An 18,622-nucleotide genomic window follows, 5' to 3' on the forward strand; every position below is an offset into this window, starting at 1 on the left:
AAAAACGCCTTCAACGTAAAAAGGCAACACTTCGTTTTGCTTCTTTCTCATCGTTGACGTAATTTCCTCAGGTCGGAAACCAGAAATTCCGAGGTATTGTGAAGTGTTAGAATGCATCATACCGGCACGACTTTGCCAACCCAGGTGACCAACCAGCGGAAGGAATACCCTCAAATGAACCAATGAGAGAAGAGTAAAGGCGGGCTCTCGGAGACACACGCTTGTCTGTATGTCTCTAAGAGCTGGTTTCTGTGGTCCCATTGGCGCAGGTGATCGGTGTCGGGATGCGAGTGAAGCGCGGAGGAGAAGGTTGAGGGAGCGTTCTGATGGAGAAGTGTCCAGGGCTTGGTTTGAAATAATAAAAAAAAGGATACCGGTCACCTTCCACCCGCGCTGGGACTCTCGACAATGAGCACTTCACCGAAAAGGGGCACTTTGAGCTAGGATGAGGTTAACTTCCGGTGGGGAATAGTACTATGATTTGGTATGTGGCTACTTTGATAGCAAGTGTTTTCTGCAGCCGAGGAACGGCCGCTCAAGGTGAGTCCAAGCACAGCAGCTTTCAACTTTAACCTTTGCATGGCTTATTTTTTATTTATTTTTTTTTTTAAACTATCTTCTTATTTTAACTGTCATTTTATGGTTGTTTAAAAGGCCATGTCGTAGAACACCAAGTTGTTCATTATGTGTCATCACCTGTGTGTAGGTACAGCACACTACTACCTTCACTCAAGGATTCTGCAAAAAACACAAAATGAAAAAAAAAAAAAAACACTAAGGAAATATGATCATATTCTACCAGCTGTACTACTGGTGTGTGCAAAATAATGATAATCAATTCTTACCAGCTTTGTCCACCAGATATAGCAATGCTAGTGTATGTTTTTTCATGAAGTCATCACAAGTTTTTCTGTGTATATCATTTCAAGCGTTTGTCATGTACCTCCTCAGGGCAACTACATGTGTAAAATGATACCAAGGTTAATAAGGTCAGGTTTGGTTCATTTTGGGTTCAGAAAGGGAACAAAGTGTACTGCACAAAACTAGCTTAGCGTGTGTCTAAACAGCTTTAATGACTCTTAAAATGAAACATAAACAGCAGCAGTCTCCATTGTAGTATTTTAGGCTTCATAATGCGCTACACATTTTCAATGGGAGACAGGTCTGGACTACAGGCAGGCCAGTCTAGTACCCGCACTCTTTTACTATGAAGCCACGTTGATGTAACACGTGGCTTGGCATTGTCTTGCTGAAATAAGCAGGGGCGTCCATGGTAACGTTGCTTGGATGGCAACATATGTTGCTCCAAAACCTGTATGTACCTTTCAGCATTAATGGTGCCTTCACAGATGTGTAAGTTACCCATGTCTTGGGCACTAATACACCCCCATACCATCACACATGCTGGCTTTTCAACTTTGCGCCTATAACAATCCGGATGGTTCTTTTCCTCTTTGGTCCGGAGGACACGACGTCCACAGTTTCCAAAAACAATTTGAAATGTGGACTCGTCAGACCACAGAACACTTTTCCACTTTGTATCAGTCCATCTTAAATAAGCTCAGGCCCAGCAAAGACGACGGCGTTTCTGGGTGTTGTTGATAAACGGTTTTCACCTTGCATAGGAGAGTTTTAACTTGCACTTACATATGTAGCGACCAACTGTAGTTACTGACAGTGGGTTTCTGAAGTGTTCTTGAGCCCATGTGGTGATATCCTTTACACACTGATGTTGCTTGTTGATGCAGTACAGCCTGAGGGATCAAAGGTCACGGGCTTAGCTGCTTACGTGCAGTGATTTCTCCAGATTCTCTGAACCCTTTGATGATATTACGGAGCGTAGATGGTGAAATCCCTAAATTCCTCGCCCCATCCTTGTTTGTGAATGACTGAGCATTTCATGGAATCTACTTTTATACCCAATCATGGCACCCACCTGTTCCCAATTAGCCTGCACACCTGTGGGATGTTCCAAATAAGTGTTTGATGAGCATTCCTCAACTTTATCATTATTTATTGCCACCTTTCCCAACTTCTTTGTCACGTGTTGCTGGCATCAAATTCTAAAGTTAATGATTATTTGCAAAAAAAAAAAATGTTTATAAGTTTGAACATCAAATATGTTGTCTTTGTAGCATATTCAACTGAATATGGGTTGAAAATGATTTGCAAATCATTGTATTCCGTTTATATTTACATCTAACACAATTTCCCAACTCATATGGAAACAGGGTTTGTACATCAGGTCCATGAATTTAAAACCTTAATGGAGGTGTTTGGATATTTTTTTAAGGGCTTTATAGGCAAAATTGCGTGGCTCCTCTAGGTTCCATTGTAAGATGACTTTTAATCGATATATTTAATATTTAGAATGCATTTAAAACATAAAAATCACATCTGTCTTCATGTCTCTTATAATAATCAAACTATAGGCATCATTTTAAAAAAGTGCACTTCCCTTTAACGGGCTGATTAAAATGAATTCATGTCTGCATGTTGCCGTTTTTTAATGTTGTTAGTTTTTTTATTGAGGATTTTTTTTACTATATTATATCGCCCATATGAAAAGACGTCTTTATGTATTTTCTTGCTTTTGAGTCATTCCAGACGCACGAATACGCTGGTGATGCCATCCCCAACCTCGCGCACAGAATTTAGTGTCAGTAGCCACGTGTACATAGACAACATGTATTTAATCTGATCATCATTCGGATTACAATGTTACTGTGGACATGAACCCTGAAAAAAATGATCTGATTATAACATTTTCATGCATCACACCTTAAATCGGAATACTTTACTTTGATATGCGCGGAACCTAATATCAACAGAAAGATGTGTTATTATTTGTGCTTTGTACTAGTTCACTCACTGCAGGTGCTGAAGAAGCATTAGACTTCCACTGTTACCAAACATGGCTTTGTGCTAGGGATGTCCCGATCAGATATTTGGATCGGATCGGCTGCCGATATTTGCCAAAAATTGCGTATCGGCAAGGCATGGGAAAATGCCGATCCAGATCCAGTTTAAAAAAAACTCCGGTCCGTGTTTTCCAACGCACAGATTTAAATAATACATTCCACTTTTCTGCTGCTCCGTAATTTCAGTTCCGCATTTTCCAGCACACCTTCAACACAGCCACAGGTCTGTGGATTCTCACGCAGTTGCTTTTAGCTGCTGGCATTACACGACAGGCTCCTCTCACTCTTTCTTGTGTCTCCCTCTCACAGACAGCAAGTGCACCTTCTTACACACGTCACATACTGTCACGTCATACACCACATACGTATACGTCCTCCCCGAGCAGAGAGGTAGCAGCATGGCTAACGTTAGCTGTGATGAGAGCGCAGCCGTGCGAGCAACGCCCACTCTAAGGTGCTCGCCTGTGCAATTGCGCACTGTTTAAGTGTCCTCTGCGCCTAGCAAATCTATGCCACGCACAAAATCAAATAAAAAAATAAGCGCATAACAATTTTCGACACACGGACACGACAGAGAAAACAGTTTTCGTCATCATTGTTCAAATATTGTGACGTCTGTCGAGACGCTTATCTCCATTCGGTGCCACACGTCCACACCATCAAAATGCCGAGGCAAAAATTTCCACATCAACACCGTATGAAAAAATTAGTGATTTTTTTAGTTGTGATTTCCTTCTCTGCATGAAAGTTTAAAAGTAGCATATATTAATGCAGTATGAAGAAGAATGTTTTAATGTAGACATGCAAGCCTTGAAAGAACATTTTGAAAATCAAGACTACATTTCCTGCAAATGGGTGCATTTCTACCCTATATTTTAACTTTAGATTTATTCTCATATCAAACTCTTTTGGCTGTCTTTTTGACACTTACATCCGGCGCCCCCCTCCACACCCTGGATTATAAATAATGTAAATAATTCAATGTGATTATCTTGTGTGATGACTGTATTATGATGATAGTATATATCTGATAGTATATATCTGTATCATGAATCAATTTAAGTGGACCCCGACTTAAACAAGTTGAAAAACTTATTCGGGTGTTACCATTTAGTGGTCAATTGTACGGAATATATACTTCACTGTGCAATCTACTAATAAAAGTCTCAATCAATCAATCAAAACACATAGAATCATCATACTGCTGTGATTATATGCATCAAGTGTTCATTCAAGGCTAAGGCAAAATATCGAGATATATATTGTGTATCGCAATATGGCCTTAAAATATCGCAATATTAAAAAAAGGCCATATCGCCCAGCCCTAGTTCAATGATGCCATTTCTGTTTGTCATGTATAATTTTGTCTATTTTGTGTTTATCCTTGAATAAACAGGTCCGTTTCTTGTTACCAACCATTGTGTATTATTCAAACTCCCCTAATTCAGCTGGCTAGTTGTTATCAAGAGTACTAGAACCCTTTTCAACATGATTCTGACAACTAAGTAGGCTAAATAACTTTAAACTTTATTACATGCTCGGATAGGCCAGTATCGGTCAGTATCGGTATCGGTCAGTATCGGTATCGGATCGGAAATGCAAAAACAATATCGGTATCGGATCGGAAGTGCAAAAACCTGGATCGGGACATCCCTACTTTGTGCATTTCTGCTTGTCACGGTATTATTTTTTCTTTCTATTCACTACTTTTGTTTTACCTCTCTTTTTGAAATGGAGCTGTTCTGTGCTTTTTATGTTGTGGTTATGTACGGGTTGCGGTGCGTCTTTATGTTACGACATTCTGTGTATGTGCCTGAGGATAGCAGTTAGCACTGGAGTAGCTGTAATGGCGTAAATGAAACAGCTCGTTACGACGACAACTGGATCTCTTCTTTAGTTGTTACATCGACACATGACACTCCACACCATACTTTTGTTTTTACTGTTTTGTTTTAAAGCAACCAACTCAACAGCATATAACACTACCTCTGTACATGTTGAATGGGGGGAGACAGCAGCAAGACAATTGCTTAATTTCGAGACTATTTATTTTAGTCCCACCTCTACCACCAAAGTATAGCTGACATTAAATACATGCGCAATAAGGATAATTCTTACCTGGATTTCGGAAGATGTGTTTTCATGCGCTACAATCCGAATGCCTTTCGGCACAAACCACCCGTTTCGATCGGAATTCAATTTTGATCCGAACGTGTATGATCGGGTCAGAATATTCCAAATGGCGTGTTTACATGAAGCATTTTTATTACGGTTAGGCTTTTAATCCGATTAAATGTGTCCATGTGCACATAACTAGCGTGCATTAGGGCTGAGCGGTATACCGCTGTTATAGTTAATACCTGTATATTTTAGAAAGCGGTGTATATATTTGAGGAAATAGTGCCATACCGTTATCTTTTGATGTGCTTTGTTACGGTCGTTAGCGGCCGGTGCTGCGGGAAGGGTCTACTGTGCACTGCCAACACCAACCCCCCGCCACATTCGTGTTCGCGCACAGCTGATGTGCCCGCACCGTAGCTTCAGGGGCTGGCAGAGGGGGGCAACAGCTCCTCTTTATTAACTAGAGGTAACACAAGTCGGTGAAAAGTTTCAACAAAACAGCCACCAGAGCCAAATTGCCGCTGCAGTGCTAATTGCTAAAGCAAACAAATTCTGTGGAATCCTCGCTAACGTCACACTTTGCTTGGAAACAGACGTTGCCTTTTAAAGGTACACACATGCACACACACTATGCTCTCATAGAAACTGCATATGACATTATTAAAGTGTTTCTAAAATAATGCATTAATTACTTTGCCTTGCAATTCATTACATGTTTTAAAAAGTAATTATATTAGTAATTAAATTACTTTTTTGGGTAAGTAACACGTAACTATAAATTACTTTTTAAAAGTAATTTGAGAACACTGGTAGTAACAGTAATGTAGTGTTGAGTTTAAACTAAACACTTTGTTTAAAATATCGTTATGTTTACCGCGATACAACCTAAAAATACCGGGATATAATTTTTGGTCCATATCGCCCAGCCTTATTGTGCATAGATTGCGATTGTCTAGATTGCGATTCAGAAAAGGTGTTACAGATTATAGATGTGTGCGGCTGGTTCAACACATCGCACACAGGTAGGAGCAAGATAACATGAATGTGCAGAAAATAATTGTCTCGGTGGTAAATTCCCTATATGCACGCAGAATCCTCATTTAAATAGGGCGGTCTCTACCACTTTTCAATTGCACATGCAGTCTTAGTAGATCACACGCAACTCGCCCACTTATAGTACACACTTTTATTTATTTTTTTGCACACGCTGTTTAGTGCGTGCTATTTGGATGTTAGTAAATCAGGCTCTAAATGTAATGAGAAAAAGCAGACATTTTGATACTAATATTAATACCCTTTTTCACCTACATAGTTGTCCCTCACCACATCACACTTAAAATATTGCCATTTCACCACAGTGCAACGTTTTTATGTTTAGGGACAAGCGGTAGAAAATGGATGGATGGATGTTTAAGAATATTTTACATATTTTTGCCCTACATTAAATGTTACGTAAATTAAGTCGGGCTGCAAAGACTGATCGATTAAATTGATTAGTTTGATTAGAAAAAAAGATTCAATTTCTATTTTGTTTCTCCGGTTAATCGTTCAATGAGTGTAGCTAATAACAATTGTTAGATCCAGACCACATTGAGTGCCCTTAAACTTTAAATATGCTGACATGTCCGCACAGAAGCTGCAATAGAGCGGTGGCGTGTGGGTGCTGCGGTCTGTGTATAAATATTTTTTATTTTTTAATCCCTTTTTTATTTTTTATTTTTATTTCAACGATTTTCCCTAAAATACGCATTGAGGCTATGAAGTGTCTTTATTTAATTATTAATTGACTGATCCAGGGGTGTTCAAACAATGGCCCACGGGCCAAATGTGGCTTGCCGGCGTTTTTAATACGGCCCGCGAGACATCAAGAGCTTTATAAAGAATCTGGCCTGCAGGGTGTTTTCAAATTAAGTTGATATGTCTGGCAATCTAATCTCTGCAACTTTTTGCCATCTTGTGGACTAATTTGAGTAATTCAGGTCAATGCCCATGTATGGTCCTTTTTAAATGAATGCAGCACAGCATTAACTTTAATGACGTAATCCAAACAACTTTTCCTAGTCATTCCGCAAAAAAAATGAATAAAATGCAACCAACACATAAAGGTGGTTACCTGCTCACTGAACTTTGTGGATATCATTAAAAACGTCCAAGCAACATAAAAAAAAATCTAAATTACACCCATTTAAATCCATTAGAAGACTCTTCACACTTATCCATGTTTGCCGCATTTTAGCTGCTTAATATTTCGGATTGATTACACAACTTTTGAGGAGTTCATCACGGAAGTAAACAAGGTAGGAATCAAACTTTCACATAGTGTTAATATCCAGTTATATTAACTATATGTCCATGATATTAATATAATATGTACATGCTACTTTACATGCAGTCAGCTTTCGGCCCCCGGCCACATTTTTTTATACCAATGCGGCCCCCAAGTCAAAAAGTTTAGACACTCTTGGACTAATTGAACAAACTAATTGATAGACCACTCAAATACTAAAATAATCGATTGCAGCAGCCCTAAATTTAGACTTAAATATGTCTTATATGTATTACAGTGCAGTATTTGCAGTATTTTTTTAACCCAAAAAATTCTAAGTTTTTACAGTATTCATGATATTCCAAAATATTGGACAATACAATTGGTACTTATCCCACCATTTTCACGTACGGTTGCCTTTTTTCTCTCCCTGAAAATACCCTTGAATGCAAGTAAATGTTCAACACTATTGTAAAAAAATATTTGTTGAAGTAAATAAATAAATGATAAATGGGTTATACTTGTATAGCGCTTTTCTACCTTCAAGGTACTCAAAGCGCTTTGACACTATTTCCACATTCACCTATTCACACACACATTCACACACTGATGGCGGGAGCTGCCATGCAAGGCGCTAACCAGCAGCCATCAGGAGCAAGGGGTGAAGTGTCTTGCCCAAGGACACAACGGACGTGACTAGGATGGTGGGGATTGAACCCCAGTGACCAGCAACCCTCCGATTGCTGGCACGGCCACTCTACCAACTTCGCCACGCCGTCCCACAAGTAAAAAAAACACATTTGTTTAGTCTGAAATAAAAAATAAAAAAAAGGTAATGCTTTCGCAGAAATGTATTCTGGGTAACGAGGTCATTTTGACCTATTGCATTAAAATTAAACATTGGCAGCCACTTTTGTATTTCCATCAATAGTCCCCTTTAGGGCTCATTTGCAATATGTTAATGTTGGTTTATTTAAGAATCATAACCTTTATTTAATTGTGTTTTTGTAACATACTTTATGTGAAGCTTCACATTGGAATCATTTTGTAAAGGCAAACATCGAGCAGCAACATATGTAATGATGCAGTATGTCATATTGGGTAACATGAATTCAAACACAAAATGGGTACATTTTTAGACTACAACCTTTTTTTCTCCCCTATCAATGTACAAACCCTGTTTCCATATGAGTTGGGAAATTGTGTTAGATGTAAATATAAACGGAATACAATGATTTGCAAATCCTTTTCAACCCATATTCAATTGAATGCACTACAAAGACAATATACTGTATTTGATGTTCAAACTCATAAACTGTATTTTTTTTTGCAAATAATAATTAACTTAGAATTTCATGGCTGCAACACGTGCCAAAGTAGTTGGGAAAAGGCATGTTCACCACTGTGTTACATCACCTTTTCTTTTAACAACACTCAATAAACAATTGGGAACTGAGGAAACTAATTGTTGAAGCTTTGAAAGTGGAATTCTTTCCCATTCTTGTTTTATGTAGAGCTTCAGTCGTTCAACAGTCCGGGGTCTCCGCTGTCGTATTTTACGCTTCATAATGCGCCACACATTTTCGATGGGAGACAGGTCTGGACTGCAGGCGGGCCAGGAAAGTACCCGCACTCTTTTTTTTACGAAGCCACGCTGTTGTAACACGTGCTGAATGTGGCTTGGCATTGTCTTGCTGAAATAAGCAGGGGCGTCCATGAAAAAGACGGCGCTTAGATGGCAGCATATGTTGTTCCAAAACCTGTATGTACCTTTCAGCATTAATGGTGCCTTCACAGATGTGTAAGTTACCCATGCCTTGGGCACTAATGCACCCCCATACCATCACAGATGCTGATTTTTGAACTTTGCGTCGATAACAGTCTGGATGGTTCGCTTCCCCTTTGGTCCGGATGACACAATGTCGAATATTTCCAAAAACAATTTGAAATGTGTACTCGTCAGACCACAGAACACTTTTCCACTTTGCATCAGTCCATCTTAGATGATCTCGGGCCCAGAGAAGCCAGCGGCGTTTCTTGATGTTGATAAATGGCTTTCGCTTTGCATAGTAGAGCTTTAACTTGCACTTACAGATGTAGCGACCAACTGTATTTAGTGACAGTGGTTTTCTGAAGTGTTCCTGAGCCCATGTGGTGATATCCTTTAGAGATTGATGTCGGTTTTTGATACAGTGCCGTCTGAGGGATCGAAGGTCACGGTCATTCAATGTTGGTTTCGGACCATGCCGCTTACGTGGAGTGATTTCTCCAGATTCTCTGAACCTTTTGCTGATTATATGGAGCGTAGATGTTGAAATCCCTAAATTTCTTGCAATTGCACTTTGAGAAACGTTGTTCTTAAACTGTTTGACTATTTGCTCACACAGTTGTGGACAAAGGGGTGTAGCTCGCCCCATTCTTTCTTGTGAGAGACTGAGCATTTTTTTGGAAGCTGTTTTTATACCCAATCATGGCACCCACCTGTTCCCAATTAGCCTGCACACCTGTGGGATGTTCCAAATAAGTGTTTGATGAGCATTCCTCAACTTTATCAGTATTTATTGCCACCTTTCCCAACTTCTTTGTCACGTGTTGCTGCATTAAATTCTAAAGTTAATAATTATTTGCAAAAAAAAAAAAGTTTATCAGTTTGAACATCAAATATGTTGTCTTTGTAGCATATTTAACTGAATATGGGTTGAAAAGGATTTGCAAATCATTGTATTCCGTTTATATTTACATCTAACACAATTTCCCAACTCATATGGAAACAGGTTTGTAAGTAATGGTTTCAACTTTTTTTTTTTGCCTAAATGTTGGCGGGTTTAAAAGTAAATGTGTCATATAATCTGGTAATATACTGTATTGTAAAAAATATGTTAATTTATCCCAAAATTTGCTGAAAACGTAAACTACTGGTATGTCCGTGTATTTAAAGTTCTGGACAGTCAATGCGATCCAAATTTTTTACATTTTTATTAGTTACGCTAATTAAACATCTAATAAAAGCAAAATAACTTAAAATGTTCTTATCAATTTAATTGATTATTGTTGCAGCCCTAAATCCGACCCCAAAGGTCCCATAATTTTGTAGTTGTACTCAATTTAAAAAAAAAAAGCAAAGACTTTGAGTCACCTACGCGTGGGATTCTGTGTTTGAGCACTCGATTCGGCGAAATGATACGCAGACAAACTGAATAGTTTGTAACGTGTAATGTTTGGTCATACAATAACCAAGATGGTCTACTAAAAACCGGGGCAGGGATTTTCGTCGAGCACAGACTGGTACAAAAAGCGAGGTATGGCAGTACTTGTATATTTGCAGTGCATGTCTTAAGAAAGTGTTGTATTGGTAGGAGGGATGCTAGAGCAGCTACTGCTACTTTTCCCCTCTATCTCACGCTATACTTTATCAAAAGCAGAGAGGGAAGAGGATGGAGGGAAATTGGGACAACGTTGGCAAGACCTAAAAAAGAACATTTGTGTCTTCGATACCGTGTTAAAGTTATGACACACAAACTTTATGTTGCAGTTTGTTGTGTGCTACTGAGCTTGTCAGACTACACGGCAGATGTTATATAAGATCTTCCTCAAAGAGGATATTGAGCATCATTTGGGGACTTAAGAAGTTGTTTATAAGCGTCTTCCCTCGTCTTTTCCATGGATTGGATGGCGAAAATGTGGAATAATATGCAATATAATATATCAGCTTCTTTTACAAAGATAGTGTCTTTAGGTATTGTCACTGGTTTTGCAGTTGGACTTGTGCTCTTCCAGTTCTATCTGAAAAAAGACATACCCAAAGTATTCAGAATAAAACATTCTGAATTTATTCCATCCATCCGTTCATTTTCTAGATAATATTATTTATCTCACCATATGAAATATACCTTACTTCAATAATTATTATTCCATCCATCCATTTTCTACCGCTTAGTCCCTTCAGGGTCGCGGGGTGCGCTGGAGCCTATCTCAGCTACAATCGGGCGGAAGGCGGGGTACACCCTGGACAAGTCGCCACCTCATGGCAGTAATTATTATTTATTTATTTATTTTTTATGTTAATACTTATGGAGTATATTGTGAACAAGAAGTGGACAAAAGTGTTAGCAACTTCTATGTAAAGGAAAAGGGGTAGGATTAAATAAGCTCTGTTTCTTCCTACTCCTTTTCTAACATGTTGAACAGAGGAACTGGAAAGTGTGCTGTATCTGGATGTATGTATGCATGTTTAAAATAAACTCAAAGTAAATGTGAAGTTGTTTTCGAACCATTTGGAGTAGAGGCCTGGACTCTTTTGAAACAAGATGAATGTTTCTCCAACAGTCAGAATATGTATTGTTGCTACTGACAATGACAAATAGCAGTTAGAATACACAAATTTATTTTCTTGTAGATTTTTTAAAATGTTTTAATTTGCCTTTATAATCCAGCGACCCCGAACGGGACAAGCGGTAGAAATGGATGGATGGATGGTGTGGATCGGAGGTGTGAACTGTAAAACATAATGGAGCCATAGTTTAAGTCAGGGGTCCCCAAACTATGGCCAGCGGGCCGAATCCGGCCCCCCAGCATCCAAAATCCGGCCCACAGGAAGTCCCAAGTTAAAAAAAAAGTTTGTTTTAAAAAAAAAAAAAAAAGTTTATTTCTTTAATCCTTCCTTTCTAATCCATTTTCTACCGCTTGTTACTCTTGGTGTCTCCTAGCCGCTCAGGCAAATCATATTGTCTAAAAATGAATTTTCCCATCGATAACGTGACAATGTTAAATGTTGATGAACATCAATGTTAATTGATGTTAAATGACAAAACGGATTATAAAGACAATGTATATATGTATATGTACATGTATATGTATATGTATATATATATATATATATATATATATATATATATATATATATATATATATATATATATGTGTGTATATATGTATATACAATATGTATATACAAATGTGTATATATGTATATACAAATGTATATATGTGTATATATGTATATACAAATATATATATATATATATATATATATATATATATATATATATATATATATATATATATATATATATATATATATATATATATATATATATATATACAAATATATATGTATATATGTATATACAAATATATGTATATATATATATATATACACACACACATATACAGCCTGGCCCCCGGCCAATTTTTTTTAACCCAATGCGGCCCCCGAGTCAAAAAGTTTGGGGACCCCTGGTTTAAGTCCTTACTTAATCCCATGTCAAATTTGACAATGATACTACAACAATGGAGTATTTTACTGCCAAATCAGGTAGGGCTGGGCGATAAAGCAAAAAAAATGTATCACAATTAGGGATGTCCGATAATATCGGCCTGCCGATATTATCGGCCGATAAATGCGTTAGAATGTGATATCGGAAATTTTCGGTGTCATTTTTTTTATTATCGGTATGTTTTTTTTTAATTGTATTTATTTATTTTTAATTTTTTTATTAAATCAACATAAAAAACACAAGATACACTTACAATTAGTGCACCAACCCAAAAAAACCTCCCTCCCCCATTTACACTCATTCACACAAAAGGATTGTTTCTTTCTGTTATTAATATTGTGGTTCATACATTATATATCAATATATATCAATACAGTCTGCAAGGGATACAGTCCGTAAGCACACATGATTGTGCGTGCTGCTGGTCCACTAATAGTACTAACCTTTAACAGTTAATTTTACTCATTTTCATTAATTACTAGTTTCTATGTAACTGTTTTTATATTGTTTTACTTTCTTTTTTTATTCAAGAAAATGTTTTTAATTTATTTATCTTATTTTATTAAAAAAATTTAAAAGTACCTTATCTTCACCATACCTGGTTGTCCAAATTAGGCATAATAATGTGTTAATTCCACGACTGCATATATCGGTTGATATCGGTATAGGTTGATATCGGTATCGGTAATTAAAGAGTTGGACAATATCGGAATATCGGATATCAGCAAAAAGCCGTTATCCCTAATCACAATAAATGTTTTCATATCATCCGATCTTGATTAGTATCACAGTTTTTTAATATTGTTTTTAACCTAACAGTTAAAGCTAAAGACACTAAAGATTAGTTGAACATCTTACTAACACACAGAGTACGGCTGGGCCAATAAAACAATATCAATCGCGATAGACACATAATCGATATCGATATAACATTTGATATAGAGTTATAGAGTTTTATTTGGTCGGAAGAAAAAATAAATTATGAAGCAAGATTCATTGCATGAAGTCACTCGCTCTCTGGGAACCCAACCAAACAGGAAATAGGAAGAAGTCACACGTTAACAGCCAATCAGGTAACAGTCTCAACTTCCAATTTTGGTTGCGCCGTCTTTCTGGCTCGTTGTGAATTGTCTGTATGATGTGAGAAGAGAAAGTGTGATATCTTAACCTCAATAACAGAAACTTGTCTTTAGTTTTGTCAACAACACCCTGACACTTCCAATGTGTCGGTTTAATGAGCAGCTTCTCAAACTACTCTTTCTAGTGCTTAATAACTTATACACTACTGCAATCTAGTGTCTCAAAACTGCAACTAGCTTCAAATTTACTGCGACTATTTTACCACCTGGCTACCAGACAGACACCTTCTCCACTGATAAATAGCACCCTTGGTAAGTTGGAAATGTTATTACTGTATTTATTGGCAGGCCTAAATAAGTCATAAAAATGATCAATAATTATCAATATCGATCAATATAAAAAACATATATCGCAGTGTTCAGCCGTATTGCCCAGCCCTAATAGAGAGTCAATAAAGCTAATTAAATAAGAACAAGCTGTCAAGACTTGGTCTTTGGAGTTTGCTTTTCCGGGATGCAACGGAAAGTTGGCACGGGCGAGACGGGAATGAAGGTACATTTTTTTATTTATATTTATCAAAAAAAAAGGAATAAACAAAAAGCGCGCACAGTGGCAGAGAATAAACTATGAACAATTAAACAAAAACATTAACTGTGGCTTGATAAACAAAAACTTACTTGGCATGGAACCGGCATGAAAAAAGAGCAGCAAGGATCATAAGTGTGCAGAAGCATACAGGTAAAAGCCAGTAAATTAGAATATTTTGAAAAACTTGATTTATTTCAGTAATTGCATTCAAAAGGTGTAACTTGTACATTATATTTATTCATTGCACACAGACGGATGCATTCAAATGTTTATTTCATTTAATTTTGATGATTTGAAGTGGCAACAAATGAAAATCCAAAATTCCGTGTGTCACAAAATTAGAATATTACTTAAGGCTAATACAAAAAAGGGATTTTTAGAAATGTTGGCCAACTGAAAAGTATGAAAATGAAAAATATGAGCATGTACAATACTCAATACTTGGTTGGAGCTCCTTTTGCCTCAATTACTGCGTTAATGCGGCGTGGCATGGAGTCGATGAGTTTCTGGCACTGCTCAGGTGTTATGAGAGCCCAGGTTGCTCTGATAGTGGCCTTCAACTCTTCTGCGTTTTTGGGTCTGGCATTCTGCATCTTCCTTTTCACAATACCCCACAGATTTTCTATGGGGCTAAGGTCAGGGGAGTTGGCGGGCCAATTTAGAACAGAAATACCATGGTCCGTAAACCAGGCACGGGTAGATTTTGCGCTGTGTGCAGGCGCCAAGTCCTGTTGGAACTTGAAATCTCCATCTCCATAGAGCAGGTCAGCAGCAGGAAGCATGAAGTGCTCTAAAACTTGCTGGTAGACGGCTGCGTTGACCCTGGATCTCAGGAAACAGAGTGGACCGACACCAGCAGATGACATGGCACCCCAAACCATCACTGATGGTGGAAACTTTACACTAGACTTCAGGCAACGTGGATCCTGTGCCTCTCCTGTCTTCCTCCAGACTCTGGGACCTCGATTTCCAAAGGAAATGCAAAATTTGCATGGTTGGGTGATGGTTTGGGGTGCCATGTCATCTGCTGGTGTCGGTCCACTCTGTTTCCTGAGATCCAGGGTCAACGCAGCCGTCTACCAGCAAGTTTTAGAGCACTTCATGCTTCCTGCTGCTGACCTGCTCTATGGAGATGGAGATTTCAAGTTCCAACAGGACTTGGCGCCTGCACACAGCGCAAAATCTACCCGTGCCTGGTTTACGGACCATGGTATTTCTGTTCTAAATTGGCCCGCCAACTCCCCTGACCTTAGCCCCATAGAAAATCTGTGGGGTATTGTGAAAAGGAAGATGCAGAATGCCAGACCCAAAAACGCAGAAGAGTTGAAGGCCACTATCAGAGCAACCTGGGCTCTCATAACACCTGAGCAGTGCCAGAAACACATCGACTCCATGCCACGCCGCATTAACGCAGTAATTGAGGCAAAAGGAGCTCCAACCAAGTATTGAGTATTGTACATGCTCATATTTTTCATTTTCATACTTTTCAGTTGGCCAACATTTCTAAAAATCCCTTTTTTGTATTAGCCTTAAGTAATATTCTAATTTTGTGACACACGGAATTTTGGATTTTCATTTGTTGCCACTTCAAATCATCAAAATTAAATGAAATAAACATTTGAATGCATCAGTCTGTGTGCAATGAATAAATATAATGTACAAGTTACACCTTTTGAATGCAATTACTGAAATAAATCAAGTTTTTCAAAATATTCTAATTTACTGGCTTTTACCTGTATATGGGGTGTGAGGTCGTCAGAAAGACAAACTGAAAAACACTGAACTTAAATACTATGGACATGATTAGTGAAAGCAGGTGCGTGACTCAAAACGTGAAACAGGTGCGTGACGTGACAGGCGAAAACCAATGGTTGCTATGGTGACCAGACAAGGGAGTGAAAAAGACAGAAACTAAACAAAACATGACTTAAAACAAAACATGATAATACAGACATGACACAAGCAAAGTAACTTAACAATGTACCAGTAAATGCCTTAAATGTACATGATTTTAATCAAAAGAAAGTACACAGAAGGATGCATCAGTTACTATTTAAAAACTGATGTTTAAACTATAAACTTTAAACTATAGTATTAGAAGCTGTCAAGTTATCAACTTAGCAATGAGGATGTTCAAGACCCTGCAATTAATCCCTGGCATTTGTGGTCATGTCCCCAACAGCCAACAGGCAATCATAAACAGTGCACAGTATTTTTCACGCGGCTTTAGGATAACAAGTAGTCATCAAATTTGCACAAAAAAGTATATCACCTGATATGCTTGTAACATATGTCTGTGAATTGCACGTACTCCGTAAACACGTTTTTCAGTCAAACATTCTTTATCTTCACGATGACAGCATTTCAGTGACATTATGTAAATTTAATTTAATTTGTTTAATAGAAGATTCTGTTTTTTGTTGTTTTTATTTTTCCAATTTCGGGGCCCAGATAACAGCAAGTCTCTGCTAACATTTATTTTCTGCCTTCAGCTGCATGTTCTGTCATTATGTTCATATCTATGATTCTGTTTCCTAGAGATGTTAGGTGATCCAAAAGTGTTCAATTTAGTGACTCTTAGGAATCTTTGGGCACCTCACGATTCGATTATGATCACGATTTAGGGTCTGCGATATTTTGTGCATCTTTAATTATTGTTTTGCGGAGAGGAGTGCTGAGAGGACGATCCAATTTGGCGATCTTGATCAGGGGTGCCTAAACTTTTTGCCTGTAAGGGCCAAAATAAAATTGTACCAATGGACCGAGGAGTTTAGCCCTATACCGCCATATACTGTACAAGGATAGATGGTAACTTGTTAGCCTTGTCGATATCGATTATCAACTGACAAAAATACATAAATTATTGTGTGAGGGTATGACTTTGTATTAAATTTAGGCGGGCCACACAAAACAATTCGGCAAGCCCTCACTTGATCTCGATGAAGTAAAAGTTGTAACAAGGTGAACTTGTAGAAGCATCATTACTGTTGCAAAGGGGAGCAGTGAGGGAGGCCTGCCCGAGTGAATTGGTCCAAGCTACACATCTGGGTTGATGCGATGCGCCCTGGCGTGAACGGTGTCCAATTTCGCCGTGAGTCCCTCATCTCGGAGCATCCTCCCCTTTGACGCGCACACCGTTGGGTAGGAGCCCACCCATCAACCATCATATCTGTGTTTTCCCAGGTTCATTGTCTAGTCCAGGGGTGTCCAAACTTTTTGACTTGGGGGCCGCATTGGGCTAAACATATGTGTGGCCTTGTGTGTTAACCTTTATGTTAGTTACATTTTTTGTTGCCCCATGACAAGGGTAGGTTGTTTGGATTGTGTCATATAAGTAAATCCTTTGCTATTAGTTGAACGTACTTTCAAGGGTCATTAATCTGATTTACTCACAATGTCCACAAGATGGCAGCAAATATATATAATTTAGAAACTGCCTGGCATTTAGGCTTAATGTAAAAGTACTCTGCGGTGCAATGCATTGTTGAACTCATAATGTCTCGCAGGCCAAATTGAAGACGCTGGCAGGCTGCATTTGGCCCGCGGGCCAGAGTTAGGACAACCCTGTTCTAGTCAATGCATCAGTCACAATTAAGATTGGAAGTTAAGAATTGTTTAGGTAGCATGGTCTGGCTATTGTATCCATGATTGATAACATGTGCATCTGATGAAAATGATGAACAGCAGTGTGTGCAGAAGTGGTCAGCGTATTTTAATGTCGGTAAGGTTGAAGGTGGGCTCCTTACATTTACTAAACTATTACCAAGGTAAGCGCACCATTTTTGTCTGATTTCGATCTGCTTTTGGAAAGATATAGGGCTTCAAATTGGAGTTTAAATCATGTCTATGTTTGGAATTGGTTTAATTTAAGTGTTTACAGAGCATGCACTTATAATTATACTGTATACTGGAATAATGTATATCACTTCAGTTTCAACAAGCTTTCCAATAATGTATAACACACCCAGCACTCAAAAGTCATGAAAATAGCAGACCGGAACAGCAAGGAGTTAACATGTCAGTGGTGCCTTCTGGTGAGGCAGCGTCAATGAGTGTCCATACAGATATGAGGAGACCAGCCAGGTTTCAGCATCCCTCTGGCGCAGTGCTAATGTGTCAAACTGGCAGCTGGCAAATACCAACTCGTTTGCCCGTGATAACCCTGCATTGGAGCCAGACTGCATCACTCCCTCTGTCACATCTTGCCGTCTGACTCAGTATCTCTACACCCTCCCCTTCACTTCTGCACCCTGAGGCGAACTCACTCACCATCAGGTTACAAGTGACCAAACAGAATGCTGGGTGATTTTAATGGAGGCTCATGGTGTACTTAACATCCACCATTTGTTTCCAGTCCCCTCAGGTTGCTG

At 38.4% G+C, this 18,622-nt stretch overlaps 1 protein-coding gene across 6 annotated transcripts in view; it reads left to right on the plus strand.

The window, feature by feature from the left end:
* The first annotated feature begins 275 nt into the window (after positions 1-275).
* Positions 276-18,622, plus strand: part of LOC133607332 (protein turtle homolog B-like) — a 250,778-nt gene continuing 232,431 nt past the window's right edge. For all 6 annotated transcript variants that reach the window (XM_061961847.2, XM_072913838.1, XM_072913840.1 and 3 more), the window contains exon 1: positions 276-540. In XM_061961847.2, the coding sequence (XP_061817831.2) occupies positions 477-540 (64 nt within the window). In that variant the 5' untranslated portion in view covers positions 276-476. The remainder of the gene's footprint in view (positions 541-18,622) is intronic.

The sequence above is a fragment of the Nerophis lumbriciformis genome, linkage group LG09, assembly GCF_033978685.3.
Source record: "Nerophis lumbriciformis linkage group LG09, RoL_Nlum_v2.1, whole genome shotgun sequence".
Lineage (NCBI taxonomy): Eukaryota > Metazoa > Chordata > Actinopteri > Syngnathiformes > Syngnathidae > Nerophis > Nerophis lumbriciformis.